The sequence below is a fragment of the Oenanthe melanoleuca genome, chromosome 3 (genome assembly GCF_029582105.1).
Source record: "Oenanthe melanoleuca isolate GR-GAL-2019-014 chromosome 3, OMel1.0, whole genome shotgun sequence".
Taxonomy (NCBI): Eukaryota; Metazoa; Chordata; class Aves; order Passeriformes; family Muscicapidae; genus Oenanthe; species Oenanthe melanoleuca.
The window spans coordinates 27,770,920-27,794,193 of NC_079336.1; the positions used below are offsets into that span (position 1 = coordinate 27,770,920).

General features: G+C 36.8%; 1 protein-coding gene across 2 annotated transcripts in view; it reads left to right on the top strand.

Moving 5' to 3' along the window:
* Positions 1–23,274, top strand: part of SMAP1 (small ArfGAP 1) — an 86,321-nt gene that overhangs the window by 60,423 nt on the left and 2,624 nt on the right. For both annotated transcript variants that reach the window (XM_056486208.1, XM_056486209.1), the window contains 4 exons: positions 5,724–5,808; positions 15,049–15,176; positions 21,489–21,660; positions 22,309–22,640. In XM_056486208.1, coding sequence (XP_056342183.1) covers positions 5,724–5,808; positions 15,049–15,176; positions 21,489–21,660; positions 22,309–22,640 — 717 coding nt within the window. The remainder of the gene's footprint in view (positions 1–5,723; positions 5,809–15,048; positions 15,177–21,488; positions 21,661–22,308; positions 22,641–23,274) is intronic.

The window sequence follows — 23,274 nt, forward strand, 5'->3', positions numbered from 1 at the left end:
CTCACTCTGTTTAAATTGAGAAGGTTTTGAAATGTTCTTTTCATCTTTAAGGAAGTAGCCAGAACTGCAGAAGAATAAACCTCAAAACTTTGGTATACATTTTTGTAGCTTTTCCATCAAAACCTGGTAGACCGAACATCACCTTAAAATCTTAGGGCGGATATTGGATAAATGAACAAGATTGATCCTGCATTTTCTAGTGGCAGGAAAATGAACAAGATTAATTAAATCATACACAGTATCTCCATGAATTACAAGACTGGCTGATGTAGCTTCTACTAATGAAGGCATCATCTCAGTGTGAGATTAAAGTAGGCTTGTGCACTTGGTTGCATTAAAACCAGATAAGTTAGAGGTGACCTGGTCTTCTCTACTGTTGCCTGCATTTGGATTTTGTTTGTGATGGTTTCTTAGCACAGAACATTACAATTGGCCAAGGTGCACTGTGGAGGTATATGGAGATTACCAGCATATAAATTTCTATCCAGTAATTTCAAGCCAGTTGATTTACAGTGAATGGGAAATTAAGTGAAGGTCCAAATACACATTTCTGCATTTCCATTTTAATGAAATGAGAAAGAGAGGCTGCTTCTTATGTGTAAAGTTATGAGGCATTCATAAATATTTTAAAATATTTGCTTTTTAGATACTGAAAGATGATTAATCTTGTTATGTAAGAGCTATTTACAGATGTGGTATTAGCACCATACTGTCACATTATTGTTTTGTAGATATACGGCAGACAGGATTAAGACATTGCTTGATTTGGGTATAAAATTGGGAGTCATTCATTACTGGATACTAAGAATTAAATGAGAGCAGGAGCTTGAAGAGGGAATTGTTTCCATGATGGCACCTTTATCAGTTATCAAGTCCATTCAACCATATTGCAGTAAAGGAAGACATCCTGTGGTGCTCTACCCTTGTCTGCCAAGCCTGTCATGGCACTGTTAAAAGTTGTTGGTTTGGTCAAGCATGGCTTCCTCTTGATGAAGCCATGCTGATTACTCCCATTAAGATTATTGTCCTTCATGTGCCTGGCTTCCAGGTTAGTTTTTGAATCACCTTCCTAGGTACTGAGGTGAGACTGAGTAGCCACTTGTTCCCTGGGCTTTGCTTCTTGCCCCTGAAGAAAGGACTGACAGAAGTGCATAAGTAGAGTGGAAGGTTAAAAGGACAGCATTGGAAGATAAATCAATGAAAGATTATTGTATGTCAGTTACCTGTCATCTACAGGATTACAAAAATTTATAGTGTCCATACTGGATCTGGGTAATGAGTGTGTCCCTACTCCTGTACTGAAAAGATGTGCTTTATAGGTGAAAATATTTGTAAGAGGTTGCAAGGTTAATTCTTTATTTGCCTTCTTAATTTGGCCAAAGTATCTAATGCCTACTGAAAAAGGGGTGGTTGAAATTAGATTTTGTGGCTCTTTTCATAAGAAGGACTCGAGGTTTTTTTAGGTGAAAAATTCCAAATTATGCTAGAAAATAAGCTGATCACGTGGAGGATATGAAAGGAATCAATTCCCTGGAAGATTGTTCTGGCTTCAGTTTTTTCAGTGATATTTGCAAACAAACTGTTTTCAGTAATCTCAGAATAATGGAAGGCAGCAGACATTGCTTGTGTTCAGTAGGTCTCCAACATGAGAAGTACCCTGAAGGGTAATGTAGTGGCCATTAGTGACAACTGTGAAAAATGGCCATGTAAGACCTTCATATCAAAGATGACCTGATGTTCTGCTGTTTGCAAGGACAGTATTTCAGAAGAATGTACTAGTAGCATAAAAATGATTTTGAATGAGAAACTGTTAATACATGACCTGAAGTAAATATATCTAGAAATTGCTATAACCATGTACTTAGTTCACTAAACCCACATATATTACTGAGACAATCTTTAATGTCATAAAGAATAGTAGCTCCAGTAACCTTGAAGGCTCACTTGGAAATAAATGCACAAAATCATGTACCTGTTCCTTCTACTTGCCTTTTTCATATCAGATTCTTAATGCTATTTTTAGTTTGCTTAATGCTGCTTAGTCTGCTGTTTTTAATGTGGTCATATTCCAAAGGGCATAACAAGGAATAGGTTATCTAGTACTGGTGTCAATACTTAAAAATAATTGCTGTGGGAGTCAAGGAGACTAGTGTTAGAAACTGAGATGGATCTTAGTGCAGCAAGACTCCCAAGCATTTGTCGTGCTGCCTTCCATCTCTACAAAATGTGGTATTTTTGAGATAAAACACAGCACTAAATTAAACAGTAAGTTTAAGAAATGTCACTGCCTTGTTATGCAGGCTTTTATGCTGTTGCACACTTCTGTGCTTACTGAGTGCAGTACTTAACATCTTGAAAGGCCACTCTCTACATAAAGCTTAGTCATGAATGAGTCCTACTGGGGCAAAACTGCTGAAAAGAAATTAAACATTACATGTCTCTTAATGATTTGAAATAAAATTTTCTCGTGACTCCAGTGTGGCTTTCTTTCAATACCTTGTTTATGCCAGAATTATATGGGCTGGAAGATACCTCTTGAGGTTCTCTCCTCAACCCAGAAATACAGCATTATCTCTGCTACAGAACACTGAAGTGAGCAATTGCTTTTCCTTGTATCTACTTCAGGTGGCCCACAGTGCAAAATCCATGGAACTGAACAGACAACAAAACTCTCTCCAGAAGCAGCATGGTAGTGAGGTCATTTAGTTGTTCTTCAGAATAATTGTGTGCGTGCAAGTTTCTTGTTCTAACTCATCCCAGTGGTGCCAGCCTTACCTAATTTATGCCTAAGTGCAGGTGACTTTAGAGAAGTCCCTATCTGTGAATCATGGCAGACCTTAAGCACCAAACAAATGTCTTCTGAATTTGTACAAAAGCCTTCCTGTGTGCCATGAAGCATCTTAAACAGAAATAAAGGCATACCAAATTACAGAATTGATTGAAATCTCAGGCAGAAGGATAGGAAATTCCAGGAAATGGTGCCTGTTATGGTGAGAGAATGGGGGCAACAAAGTAATTTTGCAGGTAAAATTGTAGAGGAAGGTCTTTTGTTCCAGATAGATGCTGAATATTGGTGTGTCTGCTGTTATACAGGTGAATTATTGGTAAACGTTAGGTGACTAACATATTTTTACATTTTTCAGACTGAAGGTTAGAATGTTGGTGAAAACTGTGTAGCTGCAAAGATGTTGAATAGTGCTGTAAGGAGAAAATCTTCACCAATGAAACAAATGCAGTATTAATGGCTAGAAATATTTTATGTAAAAATGAGCTCAAAAATAATTTTGGAGCTTTTCTTAAAAGTAATTAAATATGAAGTGACCTTAAAATCTAGTAGTTTACATACTGGCAAGGGGAGCAAAATGGGACAGAAACTTTTGATCAAGAAATAATGGTTAGAATATTTTAAGAAAGAATCTTAAGAAATCATATTTTTATAGAAATTCATATCTTTATACCTTGTCTCTTCATTGCCTTTTCTTATTTAGAGAGTGATGAAACAGAAATATGCAATTACCGTATATTAAAAATGTTTATTTTCCAAAGCAGAGGACCTAAATAGATTATTCCTCCCATATTTTTGAATTTTTAGTCTAGATAATGAGATTAATTTGCCACAGCAGTAAGTACCAAATAAAAGAAAGTGCTATTTGAACTCTTCCTATTTATTTCTTATTAATGTATGCAGAAGTGTTTGACTTCTGTGAAAAGTTTACATTCAAAACTAACCTGTTAAGCTTTAATTTTTTTTTATTTCGAACTTTTGGGTTTTAGGTAGTTATCAGAAATCTAATACAGTGTAATGAAAATTTGCACATTTAATATTATTCTAATGGTTTTTCTTTTCAGAAATAGAAATCATTCTATATTCAGAATTTTTAAGCTGTTTAAGCAAAAGGGGAAAAAAGCCAATTTCATGAAATAGAGGAGCATGTCAGAAATGCTTCTTTTTACAGCTTCTGTGACCCACTGTTTCTTACTGAGATGGAGAAAACTCACATGTTCAAGGTTTTATGGTGCATTCTGTTCTGAAGTACTCACTTTTAATTCTGATTAGTGTTAATAATAATAATGATGATGATAATAATAATGTTGGTTTGTGGCATATTTACTGAGATATGGTCAATTGTAGAAAACTTCATTTTGAATTGTCACTCTTAAAAAAATATTGATATGCTGTCATGGTTTACTTTCAGAAATGATACTTTGAGCATTTGGAATTGGTGTGCTATGCTCCAGATTGTAAACACAATGTTGGAAGTTATAATACAGTGCAGAATCAGGGAATTCGTGGACTGTTTTTTCATCAGGTTCTTTCCCAAACAGCTGGATCTTGAGCAAGCTATGTAAAGTCAATGTAAGGATTTTTGGCAAGAGGGAGCAAGTATTTCTCTGAGAGATGAGCAAGGGTCAGATTATGTGATGATATCTGTTCAGTGTAACTGCAGGAATGGAGTTCAGTTATTGGAGCTCTGTGCTGAAGGTTTCCAGTGGGGATTTGCTCATGCAAGAGGAGTATCTGTAGTGTAAGAGACTTCTGTTCACTTGGGCTGCCTTTGAATACTTTTGAGTTCCCTCACTACTCATTGCAACCAAGCTCCTTACTCTTTATCCCCCTTTTGCAGGAGAGGAAGAAAGTAAAGGATTACCTAAAACAGAAAAACAGATCTTTATACAATTGTGTTGATTTTAAAGGTCTCCTAATGCTAAATACTAAGATCCAGTGATTTCAGCAACCTCAGGAGCCTCAGTGACCTGTGAAAGCCACATTCTGTATGTGATAAAGGTGTGAGTGAAGCAGGTTCTGTTGGTGTCAGCCCAGTGCACAGCCTGACAGTGTCCTGCTACTGTTACTGAGTAATATCTTCTAGTTAAAGGCTGTACTCATTGATCAACCAATCCACTTCAGGGTTTTGTGATAAATATGGAGCAAAGGCACATTAAATGCATGTGAAGAAATGCATCTGTCATGTCACTACTATTAACCAGTTGGTCTTCATTTTAGAAATTGATGTTTTGATGGATTCAAGGGATCAGCTTGATACTGGTGTGAGAAGAACTATAAACAGATTTATGAAGTAATTTTCATAATCAAATTTCACATCAATACCATCATACATTTTGAAGTCTCTAGGCAAGAAAAGACTAGGAGTTCTCTTTTCAGAAGGAGAAGAGTGCTGTTACTAGCATTCTGGTTTATAAAGTAAAGGTCATGAATTCAGGTTGTGTGCATTGGTGTCAGCATCTGTAAATTCTGCATGTTCTGCAGATGTTCTTTGCAGAAAGGCAAATTGATGTCATTAGTATGCTTCTAATTTTTAAAGTTAAGCTTTTAAAAACATTTTTTTTTCTTTAATGCTGCAGAACTGTGTACTTTGGTTGCTAAAATGAGTTGATAAATTATAGACAGCTTTTTGCCAACTCATGATATGCATTGGTTCAATTTAAGACTTCAGTTTATTTTGAGCTATGCTCAAACTTAGATTTATTTTAAGATTTACTACTTACCAGTGAGAGTACAACAATAATTTTTTACAGTCATGTACCATGTCCCTTTTGACTAGAACTGCTGCATTCTTCATTACAAATAAAATTCATTATGATAAACAAATATGGAAAAGGACTTTTACTTTTGATACTGAAGCAGCATCTTTAATGAGAATTTTTTAAGCATTGAGTCTTTTCAGACACATTTACTTGTGTTTATTTTTTTCCCTTACAAGCCACAGAAGAAAGAGGATCAGCAATCAGAAGCTAAAGCAAGTCCAAAAAAGTCATCAGAGCCCACAATTGACCTTTTAGGACTTGGTAAGCAATACATAATTACTTGGTTTTAAATCACACATAGATATGTAATTTTATATTATTAATAGATTATATACTTTTATTTTTTTTGTGATTACTGAAGATTAATTTGAAAACCATGAGATTGCATGCATCAATTTAAAATTATAAAGGAAAATGCCATTGGGATGTGGGTATATCAATACTAATGTTTTGCTAGTAAGAGTAATGAGATCCTGTGGGAAGGGGAAGTTATCAAAGTGATCTTCAAAGGCCTTGTGGATTGTAGTATTTCATTGTTTATGGTACAAGTGTACTTTTTAATGAAAATGCTGAGGTCATCTGGATTATGTATCTGTAAAATGCATTATATCACACAATTCTTTTATTAGTTAAAAGAATGGTAAACTGTCGGACTGCAGCTGACTAATACCTTGTAAAACTTAATATAGTGGGCATTTCAGTGTTCTGTACTGACTGCAAGCATCATTCATTTTTATCTAACGCACCGTTTTGTTTTCTGACTGGCAGGTAACTATGCGTTTGTCCTGTAAATAAAATGGTTTATAGTAAAATAGTTTAATTGACATTGTCTACCTGTACTGTTGTGTATAGGCCAGTCTCATAAAATGTGTCTTTTATTTATCTAGCGTTGCTCTAAATGTGCTTTTTCCATTTGATGGAATCTTAACATGGAAATAGGAGAATAAAATATTTCAGTATTTTTATTTCCTTTGAAATTCAGTGTTATGAAAATTTTCTACAAATTGTGAGTGGGTATTAAGAGTATTCAATTTCTATCAGTGTAATGGTTACTCTTAATTTTCTACATAATTTCTACATTATATTGGAGGAGGCTAATAAGTCTTTTAAATGTAATTCTAAAAATTTCACTTTAGAAGAATGTTGAGGTGTTTTTATTTTTTTGTTACAAGGTATGAATAATGTGACAAAACAATAAATGTTTTCTCTGTTTTAAAATTCACACTCTCATCCAAAATGCGTGGTTTTTTCCCTCTGATGTAGAGCTAACTGTAAAGTACCATTTTTGCATGGGTTATGTGTATGTTGTCCATATCTCATTCCAAGTAATTGCTACTATAGGCATGCAAATCTTAATTAACACTGTAGAACAAATGTAGAATGAGCCTATTTTAAAAAAACCAACAAAATAGGTGTTTAGACTTGTTGGAAAGCTGATTGTCCTTTATTTTCCTTTAGCAGACCAACAACCTAATTAAAAACTAGAATTTAATCAATGCGTGGTTTTGAGATTGCTAGGCTTCTATATTCTTTTGGTCATGATTTGAAAAAAATCTTGGTAACACTGTTTTATGATACAATAATGAACTCAGATTACATTGGCTAACTTGAGATGTAATGTGCAATGAAAATAATATTATAATTGGTGCTCAACAGCTCTTCTTGTTCAGGGAGATATAAACAGGGCAAAGTTTATAATATGTATGTGAAAACATAATTTTAGAGGAGGGAGTGCTTAAAGATTTTTTAAATAACAAATTGAAAAGCAGTATAATAAGCCAGTAGCACTTGGAATCCACTGAGCTGCAAATGAGATACGTGTTAATGAGGGCAGACCTGCATATTTCATTTGAAGAGCTGTCTTTTAATTAGCACCTGCAGTAGAAGACTTCAGATAGTATTAAAAGAGAGATCACATCAACCCAATCTATCATAGAACCATAGAGTAGTCGAGGGTGGAAGGCACCTCAAATGATCTTCTGGTCCAAGGAGTCCCCATGGGAAGGGGAGCGTAGAGATTATCTGGCATCCTGTCTGGGCACAGCCTGCAGACTTCCAACACTGGGAACTCTGCCACATCTGTGGAGTTGTTCCAGTAATTGATCTCATGGTAAAAGATTTCTTCCTTATGTTGACAAACTTGTACCTGTTGCCCTCTGTCTTTGCTGTGTGGCTCTGTGTGATGTGAAGAGAGGCTTTGTCCTCTTCATAGCTGCCCATTAAGTACTGGCATACTAGGATGAGAGTCTTGCTGAGCCTTCACTTCTCCAGGGAGAAAAGACCGACCTCCTTCACTCTTTCCTCATAGAGCAGGTCCTGCAGCCCTTTGGCCTCTTCATGCCTCTCCTTTGGACCCACTCCAGTCTGTATTTGTCTTGAATTGCAGGAGCCAGAACTGGACTGGAACTCCAGGTGAAGCCTGGGAAGTGCTGAGTCGAGTGGGTTGACCACATCTTTGCCTCAGCAAGTAACACCCCTGTGGATACATACCAGAATTTCACTTACCATTTTTGCTGCAGTGATGCACTGCTGATTAAAATGTTTGATATGTCGTATCAAATAATATTAAAATGGATATGATTGCTTAGCTCGTTCTTACTGAGCAGACATTTTTCTAATGAGGATTCATTCTCTTAGGACTTGATTTCTGCAAGTGAAAAATAGTACTAGCTTTTAGTAGGGCAGCTAAAAATCACTGGTGATAGCAGGTTAAGTAATTTTAATGGATCAGAATTCATGCTAGAATAATTTTGGCTTTCAGAGCAGCCCAGCTTCTTCGCAAAGTATTTTCTTGAGTAACCTCACTGCTAGCTTTGGGAATGGTGTTAGTCTCTGGATCATTGTTCTTTTTGTCTCGGTTGGTTTTGTAGTAATGACTTCATCACAAGGTAAACTTCCTTAGATAGGACTTATCCGATGAAAGCTGTAGCTGGTAATTTTCTAAAAGGAAACCCTTTCACTTTTCTTTACAAATTGCAGAATTTTCAAGAAAATATGCCTTGGCGAATTGTACCTTTAATCTTGTAATAGGAGAAAAGGCATAATATCCTCAGTGAAAGTACTATTACATTTGTATTTGTTCTGAGCCCTTTTAAATAGATTCATGTGTTTCCCTTGATCTCCTAGTCAGAGGGTTATTATTGAGGTGCTGTTTGAATACTCACTTTTTGATGATGCAACAACATTTGTGGGCTTTGGCTTTTTGATTCAGAATAGATTTTAGTTCAGAACTCCACATCCAGAAAGGTGGAGAAATGGGCATGTACAGGCTAAATATTGTTATGCTCTCTACAAGCAGTAGAGTTAGTGTTCTTGCTGTGCAACCCCAGATTCCTTCTTTCTCTTCCCAAGCATTGGGAAATAACAGCCTGCTTCTGTAGGCCAAGCCTGAAGCTGCTTTTTTAGTCATCTCTACAATTATTTGGATGTTACTCATGCTGGAAGAGTGCCCTGTTGAAAATGTGGAGACCTAAAATTGACACTAAAATCAATAATGCAGAATTTTATAAAATGAATTTTTAATAGGGTAATTATAGGAAACAGTCTTTCATTTGAAAGTCACAGTGTGTAAACCACAGTTCTTCAGCACTTAAGTGATTGGCAATGCTGCATTTTCATCTCTGATGTTAACTGTGTGCTCTGTGCTCTTTTTTGGTTTTTTGTTCTTACAAGGTAGATGTCTCCACTTATGCCAGGTTGGTTCATGTAAATGATTTCTTAATATTTAGTAAAAAATGGTGCGATAGCGTGTACAAATACAAATGGCATATTGGAATGTTAAACTGGCAGTTTGTGATCGTTGTGTGTGCCAAGGTGTGCCATTTAAAAATTACTTTGACATATAAAGGAAAAAATTATATTTTAAAATTATATTACCTTAAAGAATTACCAGAAAGAAGAAAAGTGCATTTTACATATTCTGCATCATTTGCCATGTTTAGATGTACCCTTCATAAAATTAACAATTGCATATCCTGGATTAACCACTGTAGCTACAATGAATAGGTAGAAGAAAACTGATTTGTTATGTTGTTATTTACTGAATTTTATGTGTGGGGCATTCATCTGGCATGGTTGGAGGTAAAACGTGATATGCTAAAAGCTGCTTATCTGCTTCTGCATGGGAAGTATTCTCTGAAAGAGCTCTCTGAAGTTTTGAGAGGTTGATCATGATATGAAATGTCACTGAATGCTGCACAACTGAGAAATGTACTTTTGTCAGGATTGTTGGGTAGGTAGCAAAGAAGCGTGGTTGGTCCCAAGTTGGAAAGTTTCATTTAAGAAATAGTAAAGATACGTTCATAAGTACATTAATATCATATATGCTAATATAGATCATTGATACCTGGAATCATGGAATAGTTTGGGTTGGAAGGGACCTTTAGAGGTCATCTAGTCCAATCCCTCTGCCATAAGTAGGGACATCTTCAACTAGATCAGGTTACTCAGAGCCCCATCGAACCCAGCCTTAAATGTGTGCAGGGAAGGGGCAGCTACCACCTCTCAGGGCCACCTTTCACAACTCTTACTGTGAAAAAATTCTTTCTTATATCTAGTCTGAATCTATGCTGTTTTAGGTAAGAACCATTACCCCTTGTTGTGTCACTGCAGACCCTAATAAAAAGTCTGTCCCGATCTTTCCTGTAGATCTTTAAGTACTTGAAGGCCACAATAAGGTCTCCCTGGAGCCTTCTCTTCTCCAGACTGAACAGTGCCAACTATCTTAGACTTTCCATATAGGAGCAATCCCTCTGATCCACCTTCATGGCCTTTCTCTGGACCTGCTGCAATAGGTCCATGTCTTTCCTGTGCTGGGGACCACTGAGCTGGATGCAGCACTCCAGGTGGAGTCTCAGCAGAGGGGAGTGGAGAAATAGAAACCCTTCCCTCAACGCACTGGCCATGCTGCTTTGGATGCAGCCCAGAATACAGTTGAGTTGCTGGGATGCAAGTGCACATTGCCTGCTCATGTCCAGATTTTCATCCTCCAGGATTCATAGGTCCTACTCTTCAGGGCTGTTCTCAATCCATTTGTCCTAAAGCCTGTATTTATAGTATGAATTGCCCTGACCTAGTACAGGACTGTGCACTTGGCCTGGTTGAACCTCATGAGGTTTGCATGGCCCCACTTATTGAACCTGTAAATATGTTAACATTTATAGTATTGCTGCAATGTTCAGATTATGCTTAGGTAAGCAATATATCTACCCAAAAGGAAAACATTTATAACCACTTGAGGCATTACTAGCTTTCTGGCTTTCCACATATTTGCAGAAGTATTATATAGAAATTGCCTCCCTGTGAATGCTTTTTTCCTTCTGCAACGATTTCAGTAGTAAATAAAATTTTACTAGTGCATTAAATAATTCTGCAATAATTTTGGCCAGACAAACCTTGTTTGAATCTTTGCCCCAGATTTTTGTTAAACTATTGACCTATTTCTCTCAGTTCTGCCTTTCTAATAATTTGGTGTAAAAAATAAGCATATGCATATTCTCTTTATTGAAAGTCTTGGTATGACTGTCATAAATGATAGTATATATAAAAATACATGGCTGAGTAGTAACAAGGTTCTTGTAAACAGTTTGGTTCATAAAAATTGAGTTTCAGAAATGCAGTTAAAGACCAGATCTGCTTTTTTGCTGTTTCTTCTCCTGCTGTCCCTTTGAAGCCCTTCTGCTGGTCTTTATTACTATTGGTGCAGATAAATATACCAAGGATTGATGATGTATATGAAAACTACGATGTATATGAATAACAGAAAGCAGCACTGAATTGGAAATTGTCATGTCAGGGATGAATAAAACCTATACAGAAAAAGAACTGTAAAGGTAAACTTCACTGGAACCCTTCACTATATTATTAAATACATCCTGGTATATAGTGGTTTTTTTCTGCTATCAAACTGAAACAAGATTTCCTAATCTGAAATCAGAAGCATCATCTGCTGTTACAGTGTGGCAGACAGCAGTCAGATATTATCTGTAATTGTCATAAACTGTATTGTTTTAAATTCATAAACTCATATTGTCATAAACTGTAAGAAGAGAAGTTTTGGAACCACACCTAGGAGCAAGGGTGAAGAACAGCATCTACTGATTCTTCACGTTCCCTTCTCTGACTGAGCATGGAAGCTCTGCTTTGCATCTGCTGTCATTGCAGTGGTTTTTGCTACATCTAATATTTCATTCCTAGCTAAGTAATCTGTGATGGTTGGAGCTATAAATTTCTCAAAATACTCAGACAGGCGCATATAACTTAATCTGATGCTTACCTGTTCCCTGGAGATATTACAGCTACGTTTCCTTCTGTCATATACACACCACCTCTTCTAATCGGGTTTTAATAGTAGGTGGCACAAGTTGCATGAATAGTGATATACTTAGAATAAATTAGAACTGAGAACTCTGCTGAGTATCTTTCTTCTATTACAGAAATGTTTTAAGATGAGAAGGGAAAGGAGGAAATACATCCTAATCCATGACCTTGTGTGTTGAAGTTGAGACTGTCCATAATCTCTATATAAGAACTGTAAATTATATTGAAAAACAAGATTGTGCATGCCTGCATGCAAATATATTTAGATGGAAACACTAATATTGCTACAAGTAATAAACTGGAGTGAAAACACTGTTAGGTTTTTTCTGTATTCTGAAATTTAGTTCTTTCAGTAGGGAAGAGGGAAGGTTTTTGGAGTCTTTTTTTAATACCTATAAATATTCCAACTATTACATTTTGAGAGATCAGTAAAACAGGATCATCTATTAATACTATTTATACAGGCTTAAAACACCGTTGTAAACAATAATTCAGAATGTCTGGTTTCTGCACCAGTGGAGATAGGGAGGTGTTTGTTCAGTAAGAGATGAAAGGCATGTGCATTACCAAATAACATTCTTACAGAACAAATCTAGTTTTTTTTCTTACCAAAAAATCTGAGTTTTCATAATATTAGTTTACAAGCAGCATATTAAATACTTGAAAAATACTATATTTTTACAAATAGATTCTATCATGAATGTTCTAAATATGTAAAATGCTTGTTTCAGTAAATGGTTGCATTTAAATTTTCATTCTTCTGTATTAAACGCCTTTACATTCAGGGAATCTAAACTACTTCAGAATATGACATGAGAGATTTTTTTTTTTTTTTTTTGTAATACATGTGCCTGACTGAGAAAATGAGAACATTAAATTATTAATTCCTGACAGTCTTTTTGCTTGAAAATTATGCACAGTTCATTCCTAAATTTATCTGAAATCTTTGGGGAGATGTTCTTGGAACTGTCAGTCTGCAGAATGACCTCAAAAGAAGCTTATGCTTAAATGACCAGTACGTTTATTTACACACATCTCAAAGCACTAATTTGCATCAAATGGTGCAGCAGATTATAGATATGGTCATTTTGCTGTCCACTGGCTTCCATTAATCAGAAATAAGGGAAGAAGGAGACCTTTGCATTAAGGTGTAAGTAGCTCTGTCATAATCATAGCTGCGTTTGTAACTTTGTTTTTCAGAATCATTGCAACAGCAGTCCCCCAGCAAAGTCAAATCACAGCAGTGTAATAAAGCTGACTGAGGTGGCTACTTCCCATTCCTCAAGCCATTCACTTTTGACTCAGCATGGAAGATCTAGTAGTGTCAGCTCATTTCTATGGCCACTGGGCCTTCATGGAAGGCAGGCAGAAATGAGTAGGCATCTGTCGTGGTTTGACCCCAGCTGGCAGCTAAGCCCCACACAGCCACTTGCTCACTCCCTCCATGGGATGAGGAAGAGAATTGGGAGGGTAAAAGTGGTGAGAAAACTTGTTGGTTGAGATAAAAATAGTTTAACAGGTAAAGCAAAAGCTGTGCATGTAAGCAAAGCAAAACCAGGAATTCATCCACCGCTTCTCATGGGCAGGCAGGTGTTCGGACATCCCCAGGAAATTGGGGCTCCATCACATGTAACAGTGACTTGGGAAGACAAACACCATGACTCCAAAAGTCTTCCTCCTTCTTCCCACTGCTTTATATACTGAGCATGGCATCATATTCAGGGTATGGAATATCCCTTTGGTAGTTGGGGTCACCTGTCCTGGCTGTGTCCCCTCATAACTCCTTGTGCATCCCCAGCCTCCTCACTGGTGGGGTCAGAAAAGTCTTTGACACTGTGCAAGCTCTGCTTGGTAATAATGAAAATATCCCTGTGTTATCAACTGTGTTTCCAGCACAAATCCAAAGCACAGCCCTATACTGGCTACTGAGAGGAACATCAACTCTATCCCAGCCGAAACCAGCACAGCATCTGTGGATAATGATCTTCTGAGTAGATGGTTTCAGAATGCAGTCTTATGATGTTAGTAGCAGTGTACTGTTTTCAGTGTACTGTAATCTAGGGATTTTGGAATATTGACCCTCCTGTCATGTATAAACAGCTGTGCCAGTCATGGCAGTGTTTCTTTTGCAGAGAAAATTTTTACTTAATCAGCTAGTTTGTTTTACCAGAGATGTCTGACTTCCGTGCTGAGATTGGCTAATTTTAGAGTTAACATCTTCTATTGCCTGTAAAAGCTTTCTTAAACTTGCTGCTGAGACCATTCATTAGAAAGTTCAGCAGAATCTAGAGTAACCTTTGTATTTGTCAAGCTCTGTGTAATGGCAACCCACTTGTGATATGCTTAGGTATAAATTTATTAGCCAATTTTTACCACTTTTTCTTGAGCAGCTTAAAATCAAAAGAGAAGTGATTGCTCTGTTCCTTAAAAACACTTTTGTGATATTTTTGTCCCCGTACCTTTTAAAGTACTTTTTTTCAAATTTTCTTTAAAGCATAATTCTTTTTTTGTCATCCTCTTTCACCTAGATTGGTAAATTTGTTCATGTTCATACAGACACCAAGGCTCAGAGCAAGAGCCATAGGTTCTTATGGATAATTAGCTCAGTGCCTGGCATGTGTGTTCATATGGAGCTGTAGAATTAAGTCTGTGCAAAGTACTTTTGAAAATGGGGAAGAATGGACTTCTTCCCTAATGCCAAGTTTATTTATGTACTCTTGAGTAAATTAGCATATCAAGAATAACTTCATGGATTCTAAAATGCAAATTTTAATTCCGGAGCACAGATGAGTGTATTTTATCTGATACACAGCTACCAAATTTGGACCTTCTCAGTAAGATATCTGTTTAAATTCTTACTAAAAATGTTGGTGTGCAGAGACACCTGAGAAATGGGTAGTGTGTACTGCTAAGTTGGTGTGATTGTCCTTAGGGAACTTTTAAGTGGATTTTTTTGTCATTGGTTGTTTTTCATTTGTTTTTTTTTTTTTCTGAAGGACATTAATGTGCCGTCTTTTTCTGGAAAGAAGTCTTTACAAAATCTGAACAGTCTGAAAAATATCTCAGAAATAGAGTACATCTTTGAAGGGGGCAGGGTAGGCGGGAATAGACAGCTTTAATTTTTCTCATGGTGTTAAGATATTAATAATTTTCACTTTAAAAGTGATTCTGTTGCTTTTTTAGATGGTCCAGCTGAAGCATCTGTTACAAATGGAGGCACTGCTGCTGTCACAGCACTGAATGATGACCTGGATATCTTTGGCCCAATGATCTCTAATCCTTTACCAGCAGCTGCAGTACCTCCTGCTCAGGTAAAATTTAATAAGTGTACTTAGTTGTATCTATGTGTAAATATGTGCACCCATACATAATGGGTAGCACTAAATTCTGGTTTTCCCCCTTTCCAGCTATTCTGAAGCTGGAAATGATGACTTCTGTATGTAGTTTCTATGTGCTCAGGAGAAGAGAAAGAAGACAGAAGAAAGCTTCTTTTGTTTCTATTCCATGGATATGTGATGTGACCTGCTGGTTAAAGAATTATTTAGCTATAAAATGCATAAAATCCAACAGAAGGCTAAATATTTAAGAGTGAAAAAAAGGAAAGTAAAAGGTGATGCCATAGGTGATGATGACTATTAATTGGTTAAATAATGGAGTAGCTGCTAAAGTATACTGAATTGTATGTATAGATAACATTTTAAATGCATTTCTATGATAAAAATTTGGTCACTGGACCTTTTGTGAGAGGAATTTTTTGACATTTTGTTCATGTTTGTACTAGTTTCTAGACTAAGTATGGTACTTACTAAATTGATTTTAAAATGGTAGAAAGGACAATACTGTTCTCAATATCTGGTATCATCATTACTATATTCACTTGCTGTAAACAAACCTGTCCAGATTTGTAGTGACATTTTTCTTTCTTCTGAGTGCTGTAATCAGGAGAAACAAACAGAACTCTTAGTAAGTATTTTTTATCAAGCACGCGATCCTTATGGTGTATTGCAAGATTTTATTCTTGGTTATCTTCCATTTTTAATCAGTAATCTCAAAGAAAATGTAATCAGATAATCTCTACAGATAAGAGACAGGAACACGAGTAGGTAGCAGAAGACAGGTTTCTGGTGGTGATTATGTGGGATACCTGCCTTAGCAAGTGGGACAAAGAATATTACTCTATTTTTCTTCAGGATTACCAAGACCTTGCACATGTTCTGTTTCAGGATGGTGGTGTCTAGTCTGGGAACTGAGGCTGGGCAAGAGTTGCTTCTCATTTGGCAGTGCTATGTGTATTTTGTAAGATTTTTCACCTTGCAACATGGATAAAAGTTGTATGGGATTCAGAGAAGAGTTAGGAGAATACAGGGTGACTTACTAAGAGAGGGTTTAAGGTCTTGGTCTGTTTAAATTTCTTGAAGTAAATAAGAGGTGTGATTATAATGTGGAATTATTTTGTGCGAGGCTGTAATTGATCAAGTGGGCATAAACTCAGATCAGCAGTTGAGTAACCCTAACATTCAGTTCCTGTGCTTGAAATTGGAAAATTTAAAGTAGAAGTCCATGGCCAAACCTTAACTTGAACTTGTTTGAATATCTATTAACAAACTATAGTGAAATTTTTCAAGATTAAGTAGAAGAAGGGGATCAAATGTGGAATAGCAGAGCTTGCATTCTCACTGAGATATTTATTATTATGTTCTGCATTGTAGGTGTGTCTGAAGTGCCATAGTGGGATTTGAGAGCTTTCCTTCTGAAAAAGAAGGGAGTTTATCGGTGTTGCTCAAACTGATCTATATGACCCTTGAGTTTTCACAAGACTACTTTTCTTCTCCATTTTAACCTGAAAGGCAGCATTTAATGCTAAATACACTATTTTATGGCACTGTGGAGCACAGAAATGTCTGTTTGAATGTTTTATAATGCAACTGAAACATCACGATGTCTGCAAAATTTAGGATTTATGTCCATTGTCATAGCCAAGACATGTTTTTCAAGTCAAAAAAAAGCATTTGTTTTTCCTTTTTCAAATGTGACTTGAACATTGATGATCATGAGCACTTTGACTCTGCTTTCAGATATGTCTTTATCACAGTTTTCAAAAACATTTAAAGTGTTTCTTCCCACTGTTCTGTATAGCTGGATGCTAATGCAAACTGTTGAATTTGTAAAGGACTGGTAAAGAATAATATGTGACAGAGTAATTTTTTTTAATAGAATTATGCCTATTAGCAAACTCAGGAGGGTTTAAGAAGAGTTACCTGAAGCAGCTCCTATGGTAGAACTAAATAAAAGGCATGTGCTATAAATTATGCATTATTCATGGACACAGAAAGGAAGGAAGAACATTTCATATGTTTAATGATGTTTTTTTCATGTGAAGTGGGCATAGCTAAATTATAGGTATTAGAATAGGGTTTGTTGTCAGACATTTTTTAGGAACTGAGCAAAGGTCTATCATTTTTACCTATACTTAAAGCAATTTCCTAAATTGTTTTAGCCATATGTTAATTTCAAATTTTGTATTATATGTTTTCCAGCAAAAGTGTGATCTTCATTCTTCCATGAAATTTGTAGGGAGGAAGAGAAGGAAAGAACTGGGAGGTATTAACTTTGGAAGTATTGATTCAGTGAAATATTTATTACAAGTCTTTCTCCAAGGAGGATACTAAAATCAGTCAACTTAAACTTTTTTAGATTTTGTGTGTGTGTATGTGTCTGTGTGGGTCTGATTTGAATTGTAATGTATTGGGAGCTGAAAATCAATTCAGTGGCTACAAAAGTATATTTTCATAGAAATGATGTATGTTTTTCATGATTCATATCTGCAAAACTTTGATGGTATATTTTAGATAGAGATGTTCATAAATATTCATTTTTCCCTGAGGTCAGGTGTATGTACCTAATATGGTTGCCATAGATTGGCCAATAAGCTTCAACTTATTAATCAATTTTGGTGATTTAATATGTCAAAGTCCTTAGATTTTATGTAAAAATGTATTGTTTCAGAAATTTGCTTTATCATGAGTATTATTTAAGCAGGCTCTTACTGGAGAGCTATTTAGTCCTATTCCAATATGATCAGTTGAAATGTTTATAGTTGCTGCTTATGTTTATTTTACCCCTGTCTGTATTTTCAGGTATGTGAAAGCAAAAGTTTTATTCCTTCAAACAGAGTTGGAGCAATTCCAAAAGTGACTACAGGCTGGGCAATAAGTGGGTTGAAGGAAGTGCACAGAAGGACTTGGGGCACTGGTGGATGCAGCTCTGAATATGAGCTGGCAATGTGCACTTGCAGCCTGGAAATCCAGCAATATCCTGGGCTGCATCAGGAGAATTGTGACCAGCAGGTCAAGGGTGGTGATTCCCCGCCTCTGTTCCACTCTCATGCAACCCCCACCTGCAGTGCTGTATCCAGCTCTGGGGTTCTCAACATAGGAAGGACATGAACCTGTTGGAGCAGGTCCAGAGAGAGGCCACAGAGATGCTCAGAGGGATGGAGCACTGATCCTGTGAAGTGAGGCTGAGGCAGCTGGGGTTGTTTAACTGGATGGGGAGGGACTCTTTTTCTGGGAGTCTAGTGACAGAACAAGGGAAAATGGCTTCCAATTGAACAAGGGTAGTTTTAGGTTAAGTATTAGGAATAAGTTCTTTACTGTTTGGGTGGTGAGACTCTGAAACAGGTTGCCCAGAGAAGTTATGGATGCCCCCATCCTTGGCAGTCTTCAAGACCAGATTGGAAAGGACTCTCAGCAGCCTGATCTGCCCATGTCAGGGGGTTGGAAATTGATGACCTCTAAGGTCCCTTCCAACCCAAACCATTTATGAACCCATGATTATACTCTCTTTGGTTCTTCAAATGCCTTAGGTGGAGCACAGTAGAAGAGCTGGCATCGTCCTCCAGAATAAAAAGGAGTCAGCTAAACAGAGTCTAGGTGAACAGAAATTTATTTTGAGTTCTAGAGAAGAGAAATCTGAAAGAGTTAGAAGTGGGACTGCAAGGAAGATAAATATTTTTCAAGCCTAGATAAGGATAATTGCAATGGAAACACTGTGTTGCTTGTTGTGAGTACTGGACATGCATCAAAAAATAAAGTTGAATTTTTAATCGTATTGTAAGGTTAATTATGTTCTTGGATGTGATCTGAGAAAGTGATGGAAATCTTAATCTTGACTTTTTCAGATGTTGCTGATAATTCCAAAAAGTGAGGGAACAGATGAGATCTTAGTGTTTTTCTTAGTGAACTGAATATAGTTGAGTGCTCATTTCCTCATCAGTTATATACCAGGAAATAACAGTTGATTATTTTTAATGGAACTGGGTAGATGTCTACAAAATATGCAAAATCAAAACCAGGAAGACTTGAAATAAACATCACGTCAATTTACAGTGCAAAGATAAAAAGAGTAAGCATCGTAAACAGAATTTAAGACCTTAATAATGTACTTAGTACCTTGCTTACATAAGAATAATTTTGTGCTAGGCTGTATTTTCCCTATGCAGGTAGCTCTTTCAGTCAGGAGGGAGAAATAGAAAGTGTTGTGTGGGGCCATTATTTATCACCATACAAATGGAAAACAGTAGAGGCCTGGCTTTTCTACAGGTCATCCCTGCTTTCCTAGATACCAGGCAGAGAGGTGCAGGTAGTAGGAAAGTGCACATGTGCTTTTTTCTGTCCTGCGGTCCTCTCAACTCCATGTGTCCCACTGTCCACTTCCCTCTTTCATTTCCTCTGTTGCCACCTCTCTTTTAATTTGTAGGAAAAATTCTGTTGCACTGATATAATGAAATTGCTTATCAGTATGATACTTAAGCACCTGATGAGCATTTAGGTTTAGCATAATGACTGTCTGAGAGTACTGTGTGTAGGAAAATGATTATATGAATGCCAGGTGTGTTTCTACAGAGGTCTTGGGTGGCATGACAATGTTGGAGATACAAAAATCATGTCAGTGTTGGTTGTTTTTTAACTTGGATGCCACCTGCTGTTTTCTTGCCATGTATTTTTGCATTACCTTCCATTCATTCAGCTGATGAGCCCTTCAGGGAGTGCTTTTCTGGTGCTTTGGCTCCTTTGAGGATCTTCCAAAACCAAACCGAATGAAGAGACATTAAATGAACATTTAATCTTAGGTTGTAAGCATATCATGATCAGACCTCCAGGTTTCCAGCTCTGCCTTCTAGAGAAAAGCAAACACCTTTTTTCTCTTCCCTTTTTACAGCAGTTTTGGAAATTTTTCACCATCAACAGTGTGAATGCACTCCTTTCTCTTCCTGGTTTCTGGCAAATTTAGCTGATAACAGAATTGTTCTGTGTTGTTCTTTATTTACCCCTAATCGATGGCATTGCTCTATGCTTGAGGTTTTAGCACTTCAGAAGTCACAGAGTTTATGTGTTTTTTGAAGCTGGATATTGAACATTGGTATTGTGGTGTTTGTAACAAATCCAGTATGACCATAGTGGTCATACTTAGTCAGCAGCACACCAGCGAAAGTAGATTATTATAGATAGTTGCTTTAAGGAAGATTACAGGGGTGTTCCATATCTGTGTATTTTGTGGTGTCCTCTTGTCTGTCTGATAAACTTGGATATGGAATCTCGATAAACAAACCTGATTACGTGTTGAGTTCATTGACAGTGGTATTCCAAGGAAGATTTTGCTTTAGTGTGGAAAAGAGTTGAAACTCACATAAGATGTGGGTGCAGTAGGTATATGCTAAGCAACTTATCTGGACTAAAATAAGGCCATAGTTTAAGTATGATTTGCAGTCCTGGCTCTTTTTCTCTGTGCATGCAGTTGATTTGCATTAAAAGTTCCCACTGGTAACAGAATAAGTTGTGTATTTTAAGGAATAGAACAAGAACTTGTGTATTGCCTGGTTCCCTGAGAAGGCTCCCATATGGAACTGAGTGGGTATGAGCAGCAACCTCACATCACTGAGAGACACCTGGATGTAATTTGTTTACAAAACATTCTATTGCAAGAGCAGTACAAAGCCTGCCAGCCTGCCTCTGTTTTAATTTTTCAGTTGTAGATTGCAGTAAGTTTTAGATAATTATGCTTTCTCAATAAGTGAAACATGCTTAAAGAACTCTAAGCCAATTATAAACAATATATTTTAGAAATTTCATTACTTGAAGCAGATAACCAAAAATTTGCTTTTTCTCCAAAGATACATTTCAAATCACTAAATCTTTTGTTTTAGCTCTTCTCTAATCTATTCTGCCTATGAGAGGATTAATGAGATGCGAATTTTAATCTCCTTATTGATTTCCTAATTATTTTTCATAATATAACTCCAGCTCTTGATTTATGCTTCTCACTGATGAAGAATATAGAAGCAACAGGAATGAATAATCTGTATGTGTACACCCTGAAGCTGGTTGACAATGTAGTTTTCTTTGTTTTGTAGCCTCCATCTGGTCTGAGGGTCTTTCCATATTGCCTGTATGTCTTTTTCTGTCTTTAGTCATACCACGTATTTTTAAATTTTCTTTCACTTAAATTTAGTTTCTTAAATTAATGAGGTTTTATTAAGTTGAGGGGCAAGGCTGTACAGTAAATATTTAACATAATCTTTTGCGGGTTTCTTTCAGTAGTCTGTGTTGTCTTTTATTTCCCAGAGCACTTCCAGCACTAAACCAGCAACTGCAACCTTGTCTGGAGCAGCCGGGGATCTTGATCTGTTTACTGAGCAAACAACAAAATCCGAAGAGTCAGCGAAGAAACAACTCTCCAAAGACTCCATTTTATCACTGTATGGCACAGGAACAATGCAGCAGCAAAATGCTCCGGGTAAATAATGTTGTGAAGGTTTCTGTGCAGTCCTATTTCAATCTTTATCTAGAAAAGTTATCTTCTTCAAGTATGAAGCTAAGGTTGGATACCTGCTAACTATATTCAAATGAAGGTTTTTATTTTCAGGTTTTATAAAGCTGAGAAAAATTGCTAAAATGTAATATGGATGATAAATAAAAACATATATGTGTTTTTAATTTATTTATCGCTGTTCAGATTATCAAGTGTACAATTTACTGAAAGATTTGTGAAGTCTGCTTCTGCCATGTAATTCATCAGTGAGGGTCTCGGTGTGCAGCATCTGAGTGTGCAGCCAGCAGGCTGTCAGGATCCCTACAGAACTGTCAGAGCTTTGGTTTAGCTGTATTTGTGTGAATACAAATCTTCCAATACAGCAGTTGAAAGGTTCTGGTTCACCTCAGGGGTGCCAAACATTTCTTGGCAGTTAATCTCGTGGTGATTAATCTTGCCCTTTCCTTTGAGAATATTAAAGCAATTTTTTGCTTTTACCAAAAGCTAAATTGGCAGCACTGAATACAGGTGTACAGAGTTATCTTTACTATTATTTTCGTGTACTTCTGACTTAGGGATGGGGGAGGAAAATCACAAGACACTTCTGCTAAAATCTTCCCTTCTCTGGTACAGGTATGTTCATGGGGTCGTCTTCTATGCCATTTACCACACAACCATCAACTCACTTTCAAGGCTTTCCAACCATGGGAGTTCCTGTGCCAGCAGCAACTGGGATGATGGGAAATATGATGGGACAATCAGTGCCAGTCATGGGACAAAGCACAGGCGTGATGGTAGGAGTGGGAATGCCCAATGGATTTACTGGTACTGCACCAACTGGTGTGATGGGACTTCCTCAAACTGTCGTTGGACCTCAAGGTGGAATGGTGGGACAGATGGTCACACCACCACAAAATAAGTATGGATTGCAACAAAACCAACAAGCTCAATGGAACCTCTCTCAGGTAAAAACTGGCCATTCCCAGACAAGAGTGCTTTAGGAAGGATGATGCTTTTCAGATACAAAATGTGTGGCTGTAGGAGGAAGGTCAAATGTAACCAAGTTAAAGACTGCTGGACTGTGAGCTTCTCAGAGGCACATGTTAACAAACGAGTGAATAGTTCAATGAAAGATAACTACTACAAAAGCAGAGAATAATTTTGCCACGGTAGATGAAACTCAGTTCTCTGCTTCCATAGCTCTTCTCATCCTGTCATCTGAGCCAGCCAGGTAAAAAGCTTAGCTTAGCTAGAGTTACAAAGTTCTGAAATGTAAACACAGCCTTTTAGCTAAAAGCAGAATTTAACTGCTTGAGAATAGCCATTAACAATGAATACTTTCACAGATTTCAGGATAAATTTTGGTGGAATGTGAAGTGCTTTGTGCTCTTAACATTTTCCTGTAGATAATTTGCTTAGGTGCATCTTTTATTTATCTGTAGCATTTCCAACCTATTTTTTGAACATGTTTAAAAGGTTCTCTAGAAGGGTTAATGTATATGTAATATGTATTTGTGCGTTTTCCAAGGAAATATCTTGAAATCAGGTATTTGGGCATTTATTGGAGCAGGGTGAGGCCGAAGGATCAGACCTTAATTA